The following is a 17,796-nucleotide window of genomic DNA, read 5'->3' on the forward strand; positions in this document are numbered from 1 at the left end:
AGCTACAGCAGTTTAGCTCCACCATTCAGTCTACAGCAGTTTAGCCCCACCATTCAGCTACAGCAGTTTAGCCCCACCATTCAGTCTACAGCAGTTTAGCCCCACCATTCAGTCTACAGCAGTTTAGCTCCACCATTCAGTCTACAGCAGTTTAGCTCCACCCATTCAGCTACAGCAGTTTAGCTCCACCCATTCAGTCTACAGCAGTTTAGCTCCACCCATTCAGCCTGTTCTTCTGTATGTGTTCTTCTGTGGTTATATAATCTGGGTGTGTGTAGGTTTGTACCGGTGAGTCACACCTTTCAGGCAGGTTTGTCCTGATTTACCTCTCTCTCTCTCTCTCTCTCTCTCTCTCTCTCTCTCTCTCACCCACAGTCAAGTAACTGCTTTCAGTTTCGAGTTTGTGTAAATGAAACTCCGCTCTGCTCTGATCTGATCTGCTGGTGTTCACAGAGGTAAGTGAACTAGTCTACATTCAAGTAAAATCCATATTACTTCATATAAAAAATGACTGTGATAGAAGGAAAAAACAGCACTGACTTAAAAAAAACACGCCTCCTGGAGTGCTGAGTTCCTCTATAGAACTTCAGTGGAACGTCTTAGTCCATCCAGCATCTGTCAGCATAGGAACTGAAGTTTGGACGGCTTTTTTCTTCTTTTTCTGGATCAATTTGGTCTAAAATAAAGTGCTAAAGTAATGGAGAATTGGGAAAACAGCATCATGCTAAACTGTTGGCTACTTCCAGTCACTGGAATGTTAGCAACATTAGCATGTTTGGTTGAGCTATTCTATTAAGCGTTTTTTGATGCTTTGCCACAGAAAAAACACTTTCGCTTCCCTACAGAATCTTTCTATGGATGGTTCTTCAAAGAACTTAGAAAGAACGTCCAAATCAAGGAAAGTTTTTTGTTCAAGAACCTAGAACTGCATATCCAAGCTAAGAGTGATTTAGAAATCTAGTGTAGCTTGCTTAAAGTGCATTTCTAGAAAATTCTCTAGATCATCTTGATCCAAAATCAAGGACAGCTGGACCTGCTGAGCTTTACACATTTCTCAGTGCATGTTATGTTTATCCCTCTTCTGCATGGTGACAATTACTTTACTCAATTTTACTAAACCGCAGTGATATAAAATCTGTGTTTACCTAATTAATTGTGGAAAAAGGGTCTTTTGTTTTGAAAGGACAGATACTTTAAGACATCACATGACCAGGAATTCTTATTTTGATGTTGTTATTACCATAGTTTCCAAACACCAATTGAAATTGCATTAATTTTTTCAATGTTTGTAAATAGTGGGTCGTACATTTCACTAAGTATAAGTTGGATTTGTTTGGTCTTGTTTTCAATAAAAGGATGTTTTCGGAGAAAAATTAGATTTTATGGTGCTTTAGATTTTATGGTGCTGTGCCACACTTGCGCATTGTTGCCATATGGCAACGATTTACCAAAAATGCCCTACTTTAAGATAAAAATGTAATTTATAGTCATTTTAAAGTCATTAAAGTAATAATTCATGCAATAGAGGGTTGACTGTATAATGGCTACACCCTAGAAGCATCTTCACTCATTCATTCAGGCTTTTTCTTTGTGATCTGTCTGTAAATATGTGTGTATAGTAGGTTCAGTATAATGGCAGAAGCTAGAATGCCAACACTTGAGGACCAGTTCAACTGTCCAGTCTGCCTGGATCAGCTGAAGGACCCGGTGACCACAGCCTGTGGACATAGTTTCTGCATGGTGTGCATCAACAGCTGCTGGGATGAAGAACATCAGAGTGGATTCTATCGATGCCCCCAGTGCAGACAAACCTTTACACGAAGGCCCGTCTTGAAGAAGAACGTGCTGTTTGCCGAAGTGGTGGAGAAACTGAAGGTAACGTCAATCCAAACTGGCTCTAACGGAGACGTGGAGTGTGATTGCTGCACTGGGAGGAAACAGAAAGCCGTGAAGTCCTGCCTGGTCTGTCTGGCCTCCTACTGTGAGACTCACCTCCAGCCTCACTACGTATCTCCTGCCTTTAAGAGCCACAAGCTGGTCCGAGCCACCGAACGACTCCAGGAACACATCTGTTCTCGGCATCAGAGGCCTCTGGACGTTTACTGTCGCACTGACCAGCTCTGCATCTGCATTCTGTGCACGATGGAGGGACACAGCGGGCACCAGACGGCACCTGCTGAGGCAGAAAGGATGGAGAAACAGGTAAGATGCGAAAGAAAGTCGTGCTGTTGGCTGACCAAGGTGTAGCTTTGCTTTCAGGTGTGGTGGAACATCATGAAGTGTGAATGATAATGAAACTGCTCTTCTTGTTAAGTCATCGTCCTGAAATAACAGTAAGCTGTGTTACCATACGCTAAACGCTGGCTGACTCTCTCCATTTCCCTGCTTATCTGGTAATGTCTAGATAAAACTCAACGTTATTGAAGGTCGTGCTGACAGACTGGATTACACTCCCATTAAATGATCTACACTTCCTTGTTTTTCTGCTCAATAGTTTTGAATATTTCCAGCGAAATTTAAACTTAAACGTTACAGCTTTCAGCCAGTAATGAGGCATTTCATCGCATACCTGGTGACTCCCAGTGCAGCCAACCATGGAAATAAGTGTAGCATGTATAACAGGAATAGGAGTAGCATGACCATGAAAATAGGTGTTGCGTTACCATGGAAAAGGATGGGTGTAGTGTAACCATGAAAATGGGTATAGTGTAACCATGAAAATGGGTGTAGTGTAACCATGGAAATGGCTGTAGTGTAACCATGGAAATGGGTATAGTGTAACCATGGAAATGGGTATAGTGTAACCATGAAAATGGCTGTAGTGTAACCATGGAAATGGCTGTAGTGTAACCATGGAAATGGGTATAGTGTAACCATGAAAATGGCTGTAGTGTAACCATGGAAATGGCTGTAGTGTAACCATGGAAATGGCTGTAGTGTAACCATGGAAATGGGTATAGTGTAACCATGGAAATGGCTGTAGTGTAACCATGGAAATGGCTGTAGTGTAACCATGGAAATGGCTGTAATGTAACCATGGAAATGGGTATAGTGTAACCATGGAAATGGGTATAGTGTAACCATGGAAATGGCTGTAATGTAACCATGGAAATGGGTATAGTGTAACCATGGAAAAGGATGAGTGTAGTGTAACCATGAAAATGGATGTAGCGTTACCATGGAAATATGTGTAGCGTATCCATGGAAATGGGTGTAGTGTAACCATGAAATTGGCTATAGTGTTTACAACAGCAATGGGTGTAGCATAACCATAACAATGGGTGTAGCGTGACTATGATAATGGGTATAGTTTGGCCATGGAAATGGGTGTAGTGTAATATTGAAATAGGTATAGCGTAACCATGGAAATGGGTGTAGTGTAATATTGAAATAGGTATAGCGTAACCATGGAAATGGGTGTAGTGTAATATTGAAATAGGTATAGCGTAACCATGGAAATGGGTGTAGCGTGACTATGGTAATGGGTATAGTTTGGCCATGGAAATGGGTGTAGTGTAATATGGAAATAGGTATAGGATAACCATGGAAATGGGTGTAGTGTAGCCATGGAAATGGGTGTAGTGCAAACATGGAAGTAGATATAGTGTAACCATGGAAACGTAAGTATAACGTACCATTAAAATGAATGTAGCATAACAATAAAATGGATGCAGTGTAACAATATAAATGGGTGTAGTATAACCACAGAAATGGACATAGCGTTACCATGGAAATGGGTGTAGCTTAACCATGGAAATAGGTATAGTGTAACCATGGAAATGAGTGTAGTGCAACCACAGAAATGGGTGTAGCATAACCATGAAAGTAAATGTGGTATAATGGCTGTAGCATAACAGTAAGGAATGGGTGTTGTGTAACCGTGGAAATGAGTGTAGCATAACTACAGAAATGGGTGTTTCATTACTAATAAATAGATTTAAGTAGCATTAGCATGGAACCGGTTTACAGTCCCCATGGAAAGGGGTGCAGCCCTGTGATCCATATTGAGTGGTGCAGTTGTACTTCAGATGCTTATCAATAAGTCTATGTTACAGGACTGTTTCTATCCTAGACCTGCATTGTTTACCATGCAGACTTCAGACACGGATTCCAGAGCACTTTCTTCATATCTTCATATGTTCCTCTACAGCTACTTAGAATATGTGTTCCTGTGGTGTTTGCGTGTTTAACTCTATCAGGTTTGTCTCAGGATGTAGAGGAACATGCTGCCCAGATAGCAGCATATATCGGTCCGCTGGTTTGAAAAGGTCGGCACCCCACTGATTGTTCTCCACTGCTGGTCCCCCCTTGGACCACCCAGATTACTGTCCTCAATACAAGCTGTACCTAGTTTTTAATCTCCTCAAACAGATTTGAGATGTACAGAGACTTTTATTTTAGAAAATAAACTTAAAAATAATGACTAGGCCCTGATATAAAATGATTTTAAAGAAAATCTTTTTGCTGACAAAATTATGTACTAAACTAATTTACACAGTATAACTAAAGATAAGAAGGAAGGAAACATCAGTAAATTGGTGGAAAATTAGTGATGATAAGCAAAGTTTTGCCTATTACTCTGCTTGACCGCCGGTGGGCCGCCCAAAAAATGCTGAGCCAAATACCAGCGGACCACCAGCTCTGCCATCAGCGGGCCGACAGCGGTCCACTATCCTCTTGCTATCAGGGTGGTCATGGTCATATCAAAGTGGTGATTAATAGAAAGACTAGCAAACATCACTTCCTTTCAAAACAACATGATTTTATCATCGCATCTTAAAAAAAGGATAATTTCTGACGTGCAAACTTGCTAGATAAGTGCTAATGATACCCATCTCACTTAACCTTTTCTCCTTGGGACCACCGGTGGTTCCAAAACGCACTTCGTTATATCCTTCATAACTCATATTTCATAAGCTACATCCTAAAGGTGGGGGTCGTATCAGAGCTGTAACTTTCCAGTCAAATAGATGGTGATGTAATTTTAAACCCTTATAATAAAAGAAGCTGAACTTTTTCTGCTGAAAGTCGACCCATTTTTCCACAAATCTGGGCTATAAACTATAAACAGATGGCGTCTCTTCAGTGATCTGCTCTGTAAACATTATTTTTATAAATTAATACAAAGAGCGTCTAAGATTTTTTGGCTTTCAGCAGTAAATTGTAAGCATACAGCAATATGTGTATCATAAAACACATGTTCTGTTCATTTGAGGGGAGCTTTACAAAAAAACTAATAAAATTTACATTTATTTCATGCAGTTACTGAATAATTTGCCTCACGATTTGGTCACGGAAATTCAGATGGACAAACCATAATATACCCTGGTCAATAAGAGGAAGGCTAGCATTATTTACCAGTCTGTTGAAGGTGAAATCAGGCTAACAAACGAGCTTGTTGTCTAAAGTTACAGTAAATGCTGAAAGAAACTTGCCTGTCCGACAGAAGGAGCTGAAGAAGACTCAGAGAAAGTCCCAGCAGATGATCCAGCAGAAAGAGAAGGAGCTTCAGAAGCTGAGGAGAGCTGTGGAGTCTCACAAGGTGAGCGGTCAACTTCCTCCTTACCTCAGATGTGGTCGATTAGCCAGGACATGTCTGGTGTCTGAAGTCTGCTTCTGTGTTATTAGCACTGGAGCTACGAGGCTAATGTAGCTAACAAGTAATGAAGCTCATACTTCACCAATTAGCATGGTGCTAACTGCGTGTCTCAAACGGAAAGGTGTTCAGTGTCTCTAATAGACTTGATTATGTGGTTTCTGACACCGTGTGACTCACTGTTACCTATAAACGTGGAATAAAGTATGCTAGCTTAGCTAAAAGCTATAGCAGCCATCCTGAGGCCTGAATCGCGCCGACCCTGCTGGACAAAGACCATTAGAACCGTTAATAATTAAATACCAGTTTATCTAACGTGGTTCTTCCCCCTCACAGCGATCTGCACAGGCCGCACTGGAGGACAGCAAGATGGTCTTCAACGAGCTGATCCGTCTGATTGAGAGGAAGCGCTCCGAGGTGACGGCGCTGATTAGAGCCCAGGAGAAGGAGGTGGTGAGGAAAACTGAGGGAATCCTGAAGAGAGTGGAGCAGGAGGTCTCTGAGCTGAGGAAGAGAGACGCTGAGCTGAAGGAGCTCTCACAAACCGAGGATCACATCCAGTTCCTGCAGGTGAAGTGACTGTGAGAACATGCGCTAATGCTAATCAGACACTGTGGATGAGAACTGTGTGAGTGATATAGAGTGAAAGGCGCCGTCGGTGTGGGATACGTTTGGTCAGAAGGTGGCGCAAGTGTAGGATTCATAAGCTGTGTTGTGGGAACAGCATAAGTGACCACCCTGCTGGAAAAGGTCGTGGATATCCATACCTCGGTGCCGAGTTGTCTGTTGTTCTCTATCTGAGGTGATACGTCTGCGCGTCCGCCATGTTGGAGAGGTCAAGATCCACTTATGAACAGATTCACTTGTATTGAGAGACGAAGAGTCTCAGGATTAAATCAGCCACAACTTCCTTATTACTCAACCGATTTTCATCAAATTTGTTCTGTTACAATCCTCAGACACAGATTAATCCAGGCTGCTCGGATCTGCTCTCAGTAGCTTTTATTACTTTAATAACTGATCGTGATAATTATCCGTCCAGACCAGCAGGAAAGTATTCAGTCTGCATCTGACGGTAAAAACCGAGTTTAGCGCGAGAAACACAATCAGACACATCAGCAAATCCATCAATGTGTGAATCACTTCTAATCTTAATACACATAAAAATAAAATAAACCCCCAAAACACAGCAGGACGGAGCTGAAGTGGCTTCCTAAACGCCAGCTTCCTGTTAGAGTTTTCCCATTCCACCTTAAAAGGAGCAGCAGTTACTTTCTGGTGCCTGAAGCTGCACCATTTAAGGTGGAACGGGAAAATTAGAACAAGAAGCTGGCTGGTGCACCATTTAAGGTGGAACGAAAAGACGTTTACTCTTAAAATATTTCAAATGTCCATGTAATATTTCAAGGTCTACTACAAGTATCTGTGTTTTTTAAATAAACAATGGCCAGTTCGGGTTACAGCACAACATTAATTAAAAAATGAAATTATTATTTTTTTCTCTGGATTTGATGGAGATTTTTTAATATGTCCCTTTTACTGATTACGTTTGACACCCCTGGCTTAATGGTTTCCTTAGATCCCACCTTTAGATCCCATTAGCAAACCATCCAATGCATTTAGAATCAGCCACTGGTCACCTGGTAAACCATTAGGATCCTTTACACTGTGATATCAAACCCATTTACAAAAAGCCAAAACACATTACAAACCCTTTAGGATCCAACAGAAACACTCAATAGTTTCTATGGGTTTTTCAGCAGGGTAGTCATTATAATGCGTTCCGGACAGGATGGTCAGAAGTATTAATGACATAACGCCCTAAAATAAACTTTGTATGATTTGTATTAAAGTGCTGACACTTCCTGGCCACTTTATTAGAAACACCTACCATATGGGTCCACTGTATACAGTACCGTCCAAAAGTTAAACGGCCACTAAGTACTAGTATTTCATCTTTCAGGGTCAGAAACAAAAGCAGGAAACATTTAACAGAAAAGCCTCAACATCTAGATCTGATCTCAGCTGTTCGAGGGTTCAGTGTGTCACTCTTTACCTTTATTACCTTCATTATTAAACTGTTAATTTTATTGTGCTTCAAATAATGAGTCAGCAGAAAGTAACACAGATCAAAACTGTTCTGTTAACTCACTGTTTGATGTTCTATGAACAGCCAGAATCGTTCGGTGGGATGATGTAATGACACAGTTCTCTGATTGGTTCTAGGTTTTTTATCGATATTGTGTCACAGCGTCCTGCTGCGCTGTTTCAAACCTGAAAGCATTCGAATGAGCTAAGTTTGCTCAAATAAATGAAAGCAGTGCACAGCTTTAAATCCATGATTCAATAAACATCAAAGCTTCAATCTAAAACCAGTTTCTAACTGTTAAACGGTGCTGATAACCAGGAGAGAGTAGCTGATTAGCATTAGCTTAGCTAGCATGTTGCCAGCTCTGCTGACGGCTCCTCTCTTCTAGTTAACTTAGCATAGCCAAAGAGATCCAAACACCACAGTGCCGGTTCGATTCGACTAACCGCTCTGCTTTCACGAGTACAGATCGTAAAACCTATAACATTGAGGGCCTAAGGCTAGGCTAAGCTAACGCGAGTGTGCAGTGCCTCCTACTGCAGTACGGGCTCGGTTCTAGTGAACTGGTCATGAAAATGGCCCATTTAGAGGATAAAGACTCTGAACCCTGCTGGGTGATGCTAATGCTAATGTAGCTAGTTATCCGGCTACAGGTGAACCCACCGCAGTACAGGCTGTTTAAGTTACAGATACTCAAATAACAGCCGTTTAGAGGAGAAAGAGGATGAGACCAGCCAAGAGAGAGACAGAGAGTGACAGACGGAATCAAACGTGTTTTGCGGTGCATGGTGTGTGAGTAGTTATTAGCCTGTTAGCAGTTAGCCCCTCATTCATGTAGTTTTCTTGGGTATTTCCTGGTTCTGATTTAGCGGTACAGCAGATGGAAACAGAAACCACAACTGGTCTCACGAGTCCAGACCAGCGTGGAACGGCCCAGTACGGCCCTGAGAACCATTTGGCTCGACAGTGGCCAAAGATGAAAGCTTTAAGTGCTGTTTATCTGATGGGGGCAGTTTTGGTGTCGACCAGCTCTTCCAGGTGGTTGTTAGGAGCTTCATTTTCTCTGTAGAATTTAATCAGTTTTGGAAACTCCAGATTTGGAAACTTTGACTTTCTCCTTCCTTCACATGGATTGTCTTAAATCTCTCTCTCTCTCTCTCTCTCTCTCTCTCTCTCTATATATATATATATATATATATATATATATATATATATGCTGCTGTCAGAACAAAACCTCGTATCCATTTTTAGTCGTTTTTCAGTTTTTTGACATAATTTGAAATGCCTGTAGGTCTTTACATTATTGGAGAAGTTCATGAAGAACGGACTAAAAGAAAGAAACAACCCAAAATGACTTGGAAAAAAGTCTGGTTCCATTGACTTACATTAAAAATAAAGTAGATTTTTTCCTTGTCCTGTAAAGTTACCATTTTGGAGATATAAAGTTTTGTTCCAACGACAGCGATTATATATATATATATATATGTTTGTTGGAAAGATATCTTGAGACCAGGTCTTCTCAGATGGAGCCTTATCAGCTGTGTAAGCACAAACTTGGGTATTATTTTTAAACCCTGTATTCCTGCAGTTATTCCTGTCTGTCCCAGCAGAGCTTCCAGTCCCTCTCCGCCGCTCCCGCATCCACACAAACCATCACCCGGACTCCACACACGACCTTCATGGACGTAGCCCAAACAGTGATGGAGCTGAAGAAGAGACTGGAGGAGTTCTGCAGGGAGGAGACGGAGAATGTGTCCAGGAGAGGTACGGCTTTATACCGAGAGCAAAAGAGCCAAAGAATTAAAAAGTAAGCCAAAAAAGCAAAAAGTTCTGCACGTTGAATAAACCCGTTGTTTCCTCAGTCACTCAGGTCCAAATCCTTGAACCCATCACAAGAAAGGAATTCCTAGAACGTAAGTAGCAACACACACGATTTCTTTCACTCTGTATTCTGTCTGTCCAAACGATACCAACTGTCCTCCCACGCTGGAACCGCTAGGAACGTTTCTATAAAACACCTCGAAATTCAGCAAAAAATACTACAGCGCAAAGTTCGACAACTTCCACTGTGGATCTTAACTCTCTCTCTGGGTTGGTCGGATGGTCCCTCCACCATCACTGAGCCTACATTAGCAACGAATTGAAAAGATGAGGTAGAGCTTCATGAACAAGCTAATGGAACCTCGGACTGTACCGATTAGCATGGGGCGAACTGCACGTTTGGTGTCTGAAGTTTCCTTCTTTGGTTTTGTTCAAAATCACAGAGGCTAATGTAGCTAAAAAGGTACAGTCACTGGAACGAATGGCACGTCTAAATTCCCGAGGATATTTGGGGAAAGATTGAGGAACATCGTTAAGGTTTGATTGTTTTCTTGTTGAATGATGCCTCTAAGCTGCTATGCTAAAACAGGGATAAAGAAGAAATGAAACTGTTTTATTTCAGGACTCATTCATATCCTGGTTTATTACATACCTACAGGTTCAGGAGGGTTACTTTTGTTTTCCAGCACAGATAATCTATTCCAAAGTATCACCATATTAAAGTAATGTTTACCTGCTGTTACTTTTGGATCACTCGTCTTGTTAAAGTCATATAATTGAATAAACGCCAGAGAAAAAACAATTTTACAGAACTTAAAAATGTTAGAATTTACTGCCTTAGTTGCATTAAACAAAGCGAAAAATGTTAAATTTTCTGAATGGATTGTTTTTCATTCCACTTACAGAAATCAACAACATTTATAATTGCATAATTTACACCTGCATAGAGCAAAAACATTTGTTAGATTAGATTAAGTGACCCTTATTCGTCCCACAACGGGGAAATTTCACCTCCGCATTTGACCCATCCATGCAGTGAAACACCACATACACACTAGTGGACACACACACTAGGGGGCAGTGAGCACACTTGCCCAGAGTGGTGGGCAGCCCTATCCACAGGGCCCAGAGAGCAGTTGGGGGTTAGGTGTCTTGCTCAAGGCCACTTCTGTCACGTACTGTTGGCTCAGGGGATCAAACCAGCGACCTCTCGGTCACAAGGCTGGTTCCCTAGCCTCGAGCCCACGACCTCCAGTTCCATGGAGGTTAGCATAAATGCTAATAGCGTTAGCTTCCCAGCTACTGTCACCTTTGCAAATCTGGTAAGTAGTAATTAAAATAGTAATAATACATTTTATTTAAAGTACTTTTCAAATCTCCCAAAGACACCATAGAAGGTACTAAATATAAAAAATATCACTGCTGTCGGAACCAAGATTCGTACCTCCATGTTTGGCACTTTTCTGTTTTTCGACAGAATCTAAAAACACCTGTTGCTCTTTACATTGTGTGTAAATTTCATGATGAATGGACCAAAAGAAACGACCCAAAACTACTCGGAAAAATCTCTGGTTCCATTGACATACACTTAAAGCAAAGTAAGTTTTTTCCTTCTCCTGTAAAGTTACTATTTTGGAGATACGATGTTTTGTTCCGATATATAACAATGATATTTAAAGTTTCAAGTTGAGAACCATAAAGCCCACAACAATACAGTTATTAAGCCGGTATCTGAACCACTGAGGGTTTGAGGAAGAGCAAAGACAACGTGGAATAAAGAGGAGAGTCTAAAAAACCAAGAAGGTAATTTTTCTACAAATATCAATCATCACATCATCAATGTTGTCCTATTTTCCATTCCTGTGCTCTTGTTAGTGATGTAGTAGTGTTTGGTGGTTTTATCTTTACCTGGAAGAGTAAAGTAATTAAGACTGGTAGTACTGATTATAAACAGGTAGTAAAAACCATCAAACCACAAGCACAGTTCCAGTTTTCTGGTTCTAAAGGTTCTGGTATGCTGCACATTATATTCTTACATTCTTTCCGGCCTCTAACAGATTCCTGCCAGCTGACCCTGGATTCCCACACGGCTAACAGCGTCCTGAGTCTGTCTGAGGGAAACAGAGCAGCATCCTGGGATAATTTATTCCAGTTTTATCCCGATCACCCCGACAGATTTGACGCCTGGGCTCAGGTGCTGTGCAGAGAGAATGTTTGCGGAGGCGGTTATTGGGAGGTGGAATGGAGCGGCAGCGACGGAGTCGGAGTAGCCGTGTCGTACAGCGGCATCAGCAGGAAGACGGATTACGAGTGCGTGTTTGGATGCAACGATCAGTCCTGGAGTTTATCCTGCTTCCCATCTGGCTACTCGTTCTGGCACAACAGCCAAGAAACTACAATACCCAGAGTGCCCTGCTCCTCTAGAATAGGAGTCTATGTGGATCACAGGGCAGGAACTCTGAGCTTTTACAGCATTTCTGACATGATGACTCTCATTTACCGAGTCCAGACGACGTTCACTCAGCCACTCTACCCTGGATTCTGGCTTGGGGAAGGATCCAAAGTGACATTAGGGCCATTTTCTGGATGAATTTAATGGGACTGACCATACGATACACTGTCCAAAAGTAATAACACCCTTCATTTCAGAACGAAATGCTGAAAGTATAGGTGCTTACCAACTTTTGGACATTAAGGGCTGGTTTAATTGACATGAATTAATCTTAGTCTTGGACTAAACAGCATTGGCATTGGTGGTTCACCATTAAAAATCCCATTCAGTCCCCATTTGGCTTAATCTGGATCTGGGAAACCTGCCTGTAGTATATTTTTCTAGCACCACTGATTTTCAACATTTCTGTATAACTGAGTGTGTGAGATGTAATCAGAGTGATTCAGAGTGGTTTGGTGTGAAATGGTTCAGATTTCTTTACAGTGGTGGTGATAGGAACCAGGGGTCGCCATGACTACAACACACCAAATCTTTATTATCAAAACTATCATAAAACAGTGTCTCAGACATCAGGCAGCATATTAAAAATTGCATGTAATAACTTTCTGTGAGGGAGCTTTTAGAGGTGGAGATTTGGTTCCTATCACCACCACTGTGAACACTGACATCAATCTGAATGACTAAGTTAATCATTTAATTATGCAGTAATTTTGAAAAATCAGTGGAGTTCCCTTATAAATTTGCTCACGTGGGAACATAATATAGGCCTACATGTACAAAAAAAGTCATGTTAACTTTACAGTGTCCACTAAATGGCTCAAGATTTGCCAATATTCTCCTCTTTTGATGTAAGCTGAGCAAAACGAAATGTAATCACCAAGCAAAATATAACTACAAAGCAAAAGCAAACCACCAAGCGAAAGCAAACCAACGTGTGAAAGCTAACTAAATAACCAGGCAAAAGCTAACTACCAAGCGAAATCAACCCAACAAGCAACAACTATCCACAATGAGAAAGCTAACCACAAAGCAAAGGCTAACCACCAAGTAAAAGCTAACCACAAAGTGAAAGCTATCCACAAAGCAAAAGCTAACCACAAAGCAACAGCAAACCACCAAGCGAAAGACAACCATCAAGAGAAAACTAACCACCAAGCAAAAGAAAACCAAATAGCAAAAGATAACCAGCAAACGAAAGCAAACCACAAAGCGAAAGCTAACCGCAAAGCGAAAGCTAACCACAAAGCGAAAGCTAACCACAAAGCGAAAGCTAACCACCAAGCGAAAGCTAACCACAAAGCGAAAGAAAACCAAATAGCAAAAGATAACCAGCAAGCGAAAGCTAACCACAAAGCGAAAGAAAACCAAATAGCAAAAGATAACCAGCAAGCGAAAGCTAAACCACAAAGCGAAAGCTAACCACAAAGCGAAAGCTAACCACCAAGCGAAAGCTAACCACCAAGCGAAAGCTAACCACCAAGCGAAAGCAAGCCACAAAGCGAAAGCTAACCACAAAGCAAAACAATCACAAAGCGAGAGATATTCATTGATGCAGATCCAGCAGTAAAGTAGATAAGAACCGTCTTTAAGGTTCTCTGTATGAAAGGTGGATGACGTGATTAGTGAGTGGACACAGCTGGTCTACAGCACCACCTGCACATGTAGAGCCCGTTTCACTAATTTCTCTGCTTCACTCGCACTGACTGTTCTGTTCAGTTCTGCTTCAGTGCCGTAGCAGGCTGGGAGTGCTGCACTGAGAGCTGTCAATCATATCTCATTCGAATATTAGGCCACGCCCATACGGTTCACGGATTGATCTGATAGGTGATTTTAAAGCCATGTTTGATTATATTTATATATGTCTTTTTTTTATTCCAGTTTTCTGGATGTTAAAATGTGCAAACAGTGTTTTTATTCTTTATTTATATTCACATCCTGTATTCTAATATTGCAGTCTGTAGTGACCTGCCGCAAGTGTTTGCTAGACGTTTTCAGTTGTGGTCATTGTACAGGGAGATTCACTTGAAAGAGGCCCTGAATATTCTGCTGTAACTCCCATTAGGATGAAGCAACATGAACCAAAAAAACTCTACATATCTTGACATGTGTGTAATCGATTGTATTACATGCGATGCTGGAAGTGATCTCTGTTTTCTGCCAGACTCATGAAGGGGTGGGGGGGGTATGCATCCGGAAGATGCATGCGGAGGTTAAACGTTGCGATGGCTGTCCGGCGCCTACCTCATCACTCCGACGCAGGGGCATCACGGCTTGTTAGAAGCTCCATATACTGAAGAGCTCATTGCACGTTGTTTTGTTCAGATTGCTTCGTCCTAGAGAGAGTTATTACAGAATATGTGGGGCCTCTTTCAAGTGAATCTCCCTGTATAATCACTAAGCCTAGTGCTGTTATCAGCCTACATTGTTTATGTTTATAAGCCTATGTTATTGTTGATTTTTATGATACTGAGAAAAAATAAAGCGTCATTGTAACTGGACTTATTTTATTTAGCACTATCAGCTATTTTAAAGGCTAGTAAGACTATCTAGGCTAACTTTGCAGCTGTTTTCATATAGCTAATGCTAAAGGTGTTCAATCAAGGAGACAATGTGGAAAGGTGCATGTAAGCCTGTGCAGTTTTGGGCTCTACAGTATATTAACCCATCATTTGTTACTTTTGTATTGTCATAAAAATGAATGTATTTAATAAATAATTAATTAATATCCACCAAGTGAAAGACAACCACTAAGCAAAAGCAAACGAACATGTGAAAGATAACCACCAAGCAAAAGCTGACCACAAAGCTAAAGCTAACCACCAAGCGAAAGCTAAACAGCAAGCAAAACAGCCACAATGTGAAGGCTAATTTCATTTAGCACCATCAGCTATTTTAAGGCTATCTAGGCTAACTTTGCAACTGTTTTCATATAGCTAATGCTAAAGGCTATCAGTGAAGGACACAATGTGGAAAGGTTCATGTAAGCCTGTAAGTTCATGTAAGTTTTGGGCTCCACAGTATTTTAACCCATTATTTGTTATTTTGTATTGTTAGAAAAATTAATACATTCAATAAATAATGAACGGATTTTTGACTCCAGTCCCAAAAAACAATATTCGCTAATTGCTAATGTGTTGAGTTCTGGGTTTTTTGCTTGTTTGTTTGTTTTTATTCAGATTCTGTGGCGATGCTGTAGTTTGAGGACAGATTTAAGTGTAAATTCTTAAAGCCGAGGTCGTTTGAATGCGTGAACCTTCTACATTGTCGCTAAACCAGCATGCGAGTTCATCTAAAGAGACTCTATTATTACACAAATAACACATTCAGAGTCCCACTTTCTGTGTCTTCCCTCAACGCCCTGCTCCACTCAGCGCTGTTGTCACGCTGGGTTATGTAAGATTTATTAACATTAGCGAAGTCCGTGACCTCACTGTCTTTCTTTGACAGCGTCTATGGAGGGAGATTTCAGACAGGCAGGCTTCGCTAACAATGCAGTTCAGCTGTTCACTGCTGTACTGCTCATTGATTTATTCCCAGCAAAAATGTTTACTTTAAATCCATTCACTGATGACTGCCTACCTTGGGCAGGTTAAAGGGAGCCTGACCAATTACTGCTCCTCCCATTATACCACACAGTGCCAAACACTGGAGGTGCACAAGTCAAGCTAAATGGCTGCAAATGTTCATTAAATGTGTTTATAGCCATTCATACAGGATTAATAACATTTGATTAGCATTACTGCTACTGAGCGCTGATTGATTAGTTAGCGTTACTGCTACTTAGCGCTGATTGATTAGTTAGCGTTACTGCTACTGAGCGCTGATTGATTAGTTAGCATTACTGCTACTGAGCGCTGATTGATTAGTTAGCATTACTGCTACTGAGCGCTGATTGATTAGTTAGCGTTACTGCTACTGAGCGCTGATTGATTAGTTAGCATTACTGCTACTGAGCGCTGATTGATTAGTTAGCTTTACTGCTATAGAGCGCTGATTGATTAGTTAGCGTTACTGCTACTGAGCGCTGATTGATTAGTTAGCTTTACTGCTACTTAGCGCTGATTGATTAGTTAGCGTTACTGCTACTTAGCGCTGATTGATTAGTTAGCGTTACTGCTACTGAGCGCTGATTGATTAGTTAGCATTACTGCTATTGAGTGCTGATTAGTTAGTATTACTGCTACTGAGCGCTGATTGATTAGTTAGTATTACTGCTACTGAGCGCTGATTGATTAGTTAGCATTACTGCTTCTTAGCACTAATCGTTTGATTGGTATTATGACTACTAAGCGCTGATCGGTTGGTTAGCATTATGGCTACTACTGAGAGCTGATTGGCTGGCATTACTTCTCCTGAGTACTGTTTATTAGCATTACTGCTATAGAGCGCTGAACAGTGGATTAGCATTGTGGTTAATAAGCACTGATTGATTAGCGTTCTAAGAAAGATCTATTTGATCAAACATAGATCAGAAAATCAGAACCCTGTTCTTTTTTAGAGTAATTTAATTTTACTTTGGACCTGCACCTCAGTGTGTAGCGCTAGGCTACAGCAGGTCGAATGCTGTAACACTGTTTTCTATTGAAACTGCAAACAGTTCACCTCACTGGGTCGTGCTTGTGTGGTTCACATTGGACATAAACAAAGACACGGTTGTGAAACGGGTCTTGTAGTTTAATAGTAGTTTAATAATAATCAGCTAACATGTATTACTATCTTGTGAATGTTCCTGATCAGAGCTGTAGTGTAAGTGAGGTGTGGGTTAGTCGGACACACTGAAAACATTTCATTACTGTTTATACAGCACTAATCGATCACGATCATGTTAGCGTGTTGCGCTAACGATGAGCTAATTAGTGCTGTGCCAAAAATTACGATGCTCCGACTTTCAGATGGTGCCTCTTGGTGTTTTTTTTCCCCTAATAAAAAAGGGGTCTCTAGAGAGCAGCTGTAAACAAGAAGTGCCAGACGCTTTTCAAAATAAAAGCGCGCCAAGCTTTGCAAACTACAGAGATGAAATTTTAAATAAATAAATAAGTAAAAGTACAGCTTTTTTGGCTGCACCCACACCATGGCAGGAGTGTTACTGCCGCTCTATGGCTAGCATAATGAACATAGCGTTAAAGCACAGTATTCCCATAGTAACCGCGCCGCTCTTCAGCGAAACTGCTGCAAAACGCCTCCGGTTTTCCACATTACCTTTGGGGGAACGGAGGAGACGCTACGCAAACCCACTTGTTTTCCTTTCGCTTATTCCCCGGTGGCTCTGAGGAAAACGTGGCCGGGTTTTCAAGAAGCTCTTGATAAGGCTTTCTAAGGCGTCGGCCGCTTTATCTTAAAAAAACAAAAAAAAATGCTGGAGTTTAGCGGCTCACCTGTGTTAATCGCCGCCTTTTTTCATCCCTGCCGGTTTTTTTCCCCTCCCTCTCTTACATTTGTACCACAAAGCAAACCCATTAGTTTTGAAAGTGAGGAAGGACAAACAACATAAAAGAAAACATGCAGAGAGAATTACACAACACACACACACACACACACACACACACACACACACACACACACCTGCTCGCTTCCGAGCGCTGAATACTGAAAAGCATTAACAACCAATTAAGTACAAATCTCACCAGAACCCAATCTCACAAAAAACACAACTTAGACCCTGTTGCTAGGCGACAGCAGCTGAAAACTACATTGTTTGATTCATCCATTTTGTTATATTTTCACTTAGAAATCCATAAGGGCTGATATAAGCATCCTGAGCGCACTGTGAGATGACATTCAGACAGAAACGGAGTTCGTACTGCACAGCGTGACGAGCATTTCAGACATATTTCAGAA

The 17,796-nt window shown here is 41.2% G+C and overlaps 1 protein-coding gene across 3 annotated transcripts; it reads left to right on the forward strand.

Moving 5' to 3' along the window:
* The first annotated feature begins 332 nt into the window (after nucleotides 1–332).
* On the forward strand, nucleotides 333–12,451 carry LOC118817028 (E3 ubiquitin-protein ligase TRIM47-like). 3 transcript variants are annotated; one of them, XM_036583672.1, is made up of 7 exons: nucleotides 333–455; nucleotides 1,620–2,202; nucleotides 5,447–5,542; nucleotides 5,933–6,166; nucleotides 9,296–9,449; nucleotides 9,548–9,598; nucleotides 11,564–12,451. In XM_036583672.1, exons 2-7 carry the CDS (start codon nucleotides 1,633–1,635, stop codon nucleotides 12,094–12,096), a joined length of 1,638 nt encoding a protein of 545 aa, XP_036439565.1. In that variant the 5' UTR covers nucleotides 333–455; nucleotides 1,620–1,632; the 3' UTR covers nucleotides 12,097–12,451. The 3 variants fall into 3 exon arrangements, with proteins under 3 accessions (XP_036439565.1, XP_036439567.1, XP_036439566.1); XM_036583674.1 differs by having other exon boundaries at nucleotides 9,274–9,449; nucleotides 11,564–11,677; XM_036583673.1 differs by having other exon boundaries at nucleotides 341–455; nucleotides 1,623–2,202.
* The last annotated feature ends 5,345 nt before the right edge of the window (nucleotides 12,452–17,796 follow it).

Source organism: Colossoma macropomum, unplaced genomic scaffold (genome assembly GCF_904425465.1).
Source record: "Colossoma macropomum unplaced genomic scaffold, Colossoma_macropomum, whole genome shotgun sequence".
NCBI lineage: Eukaryota > Metazoa > Chordata > Actinopteri > Characiformes > Serrasalmidae > Colossoma > Colossoma macropomum.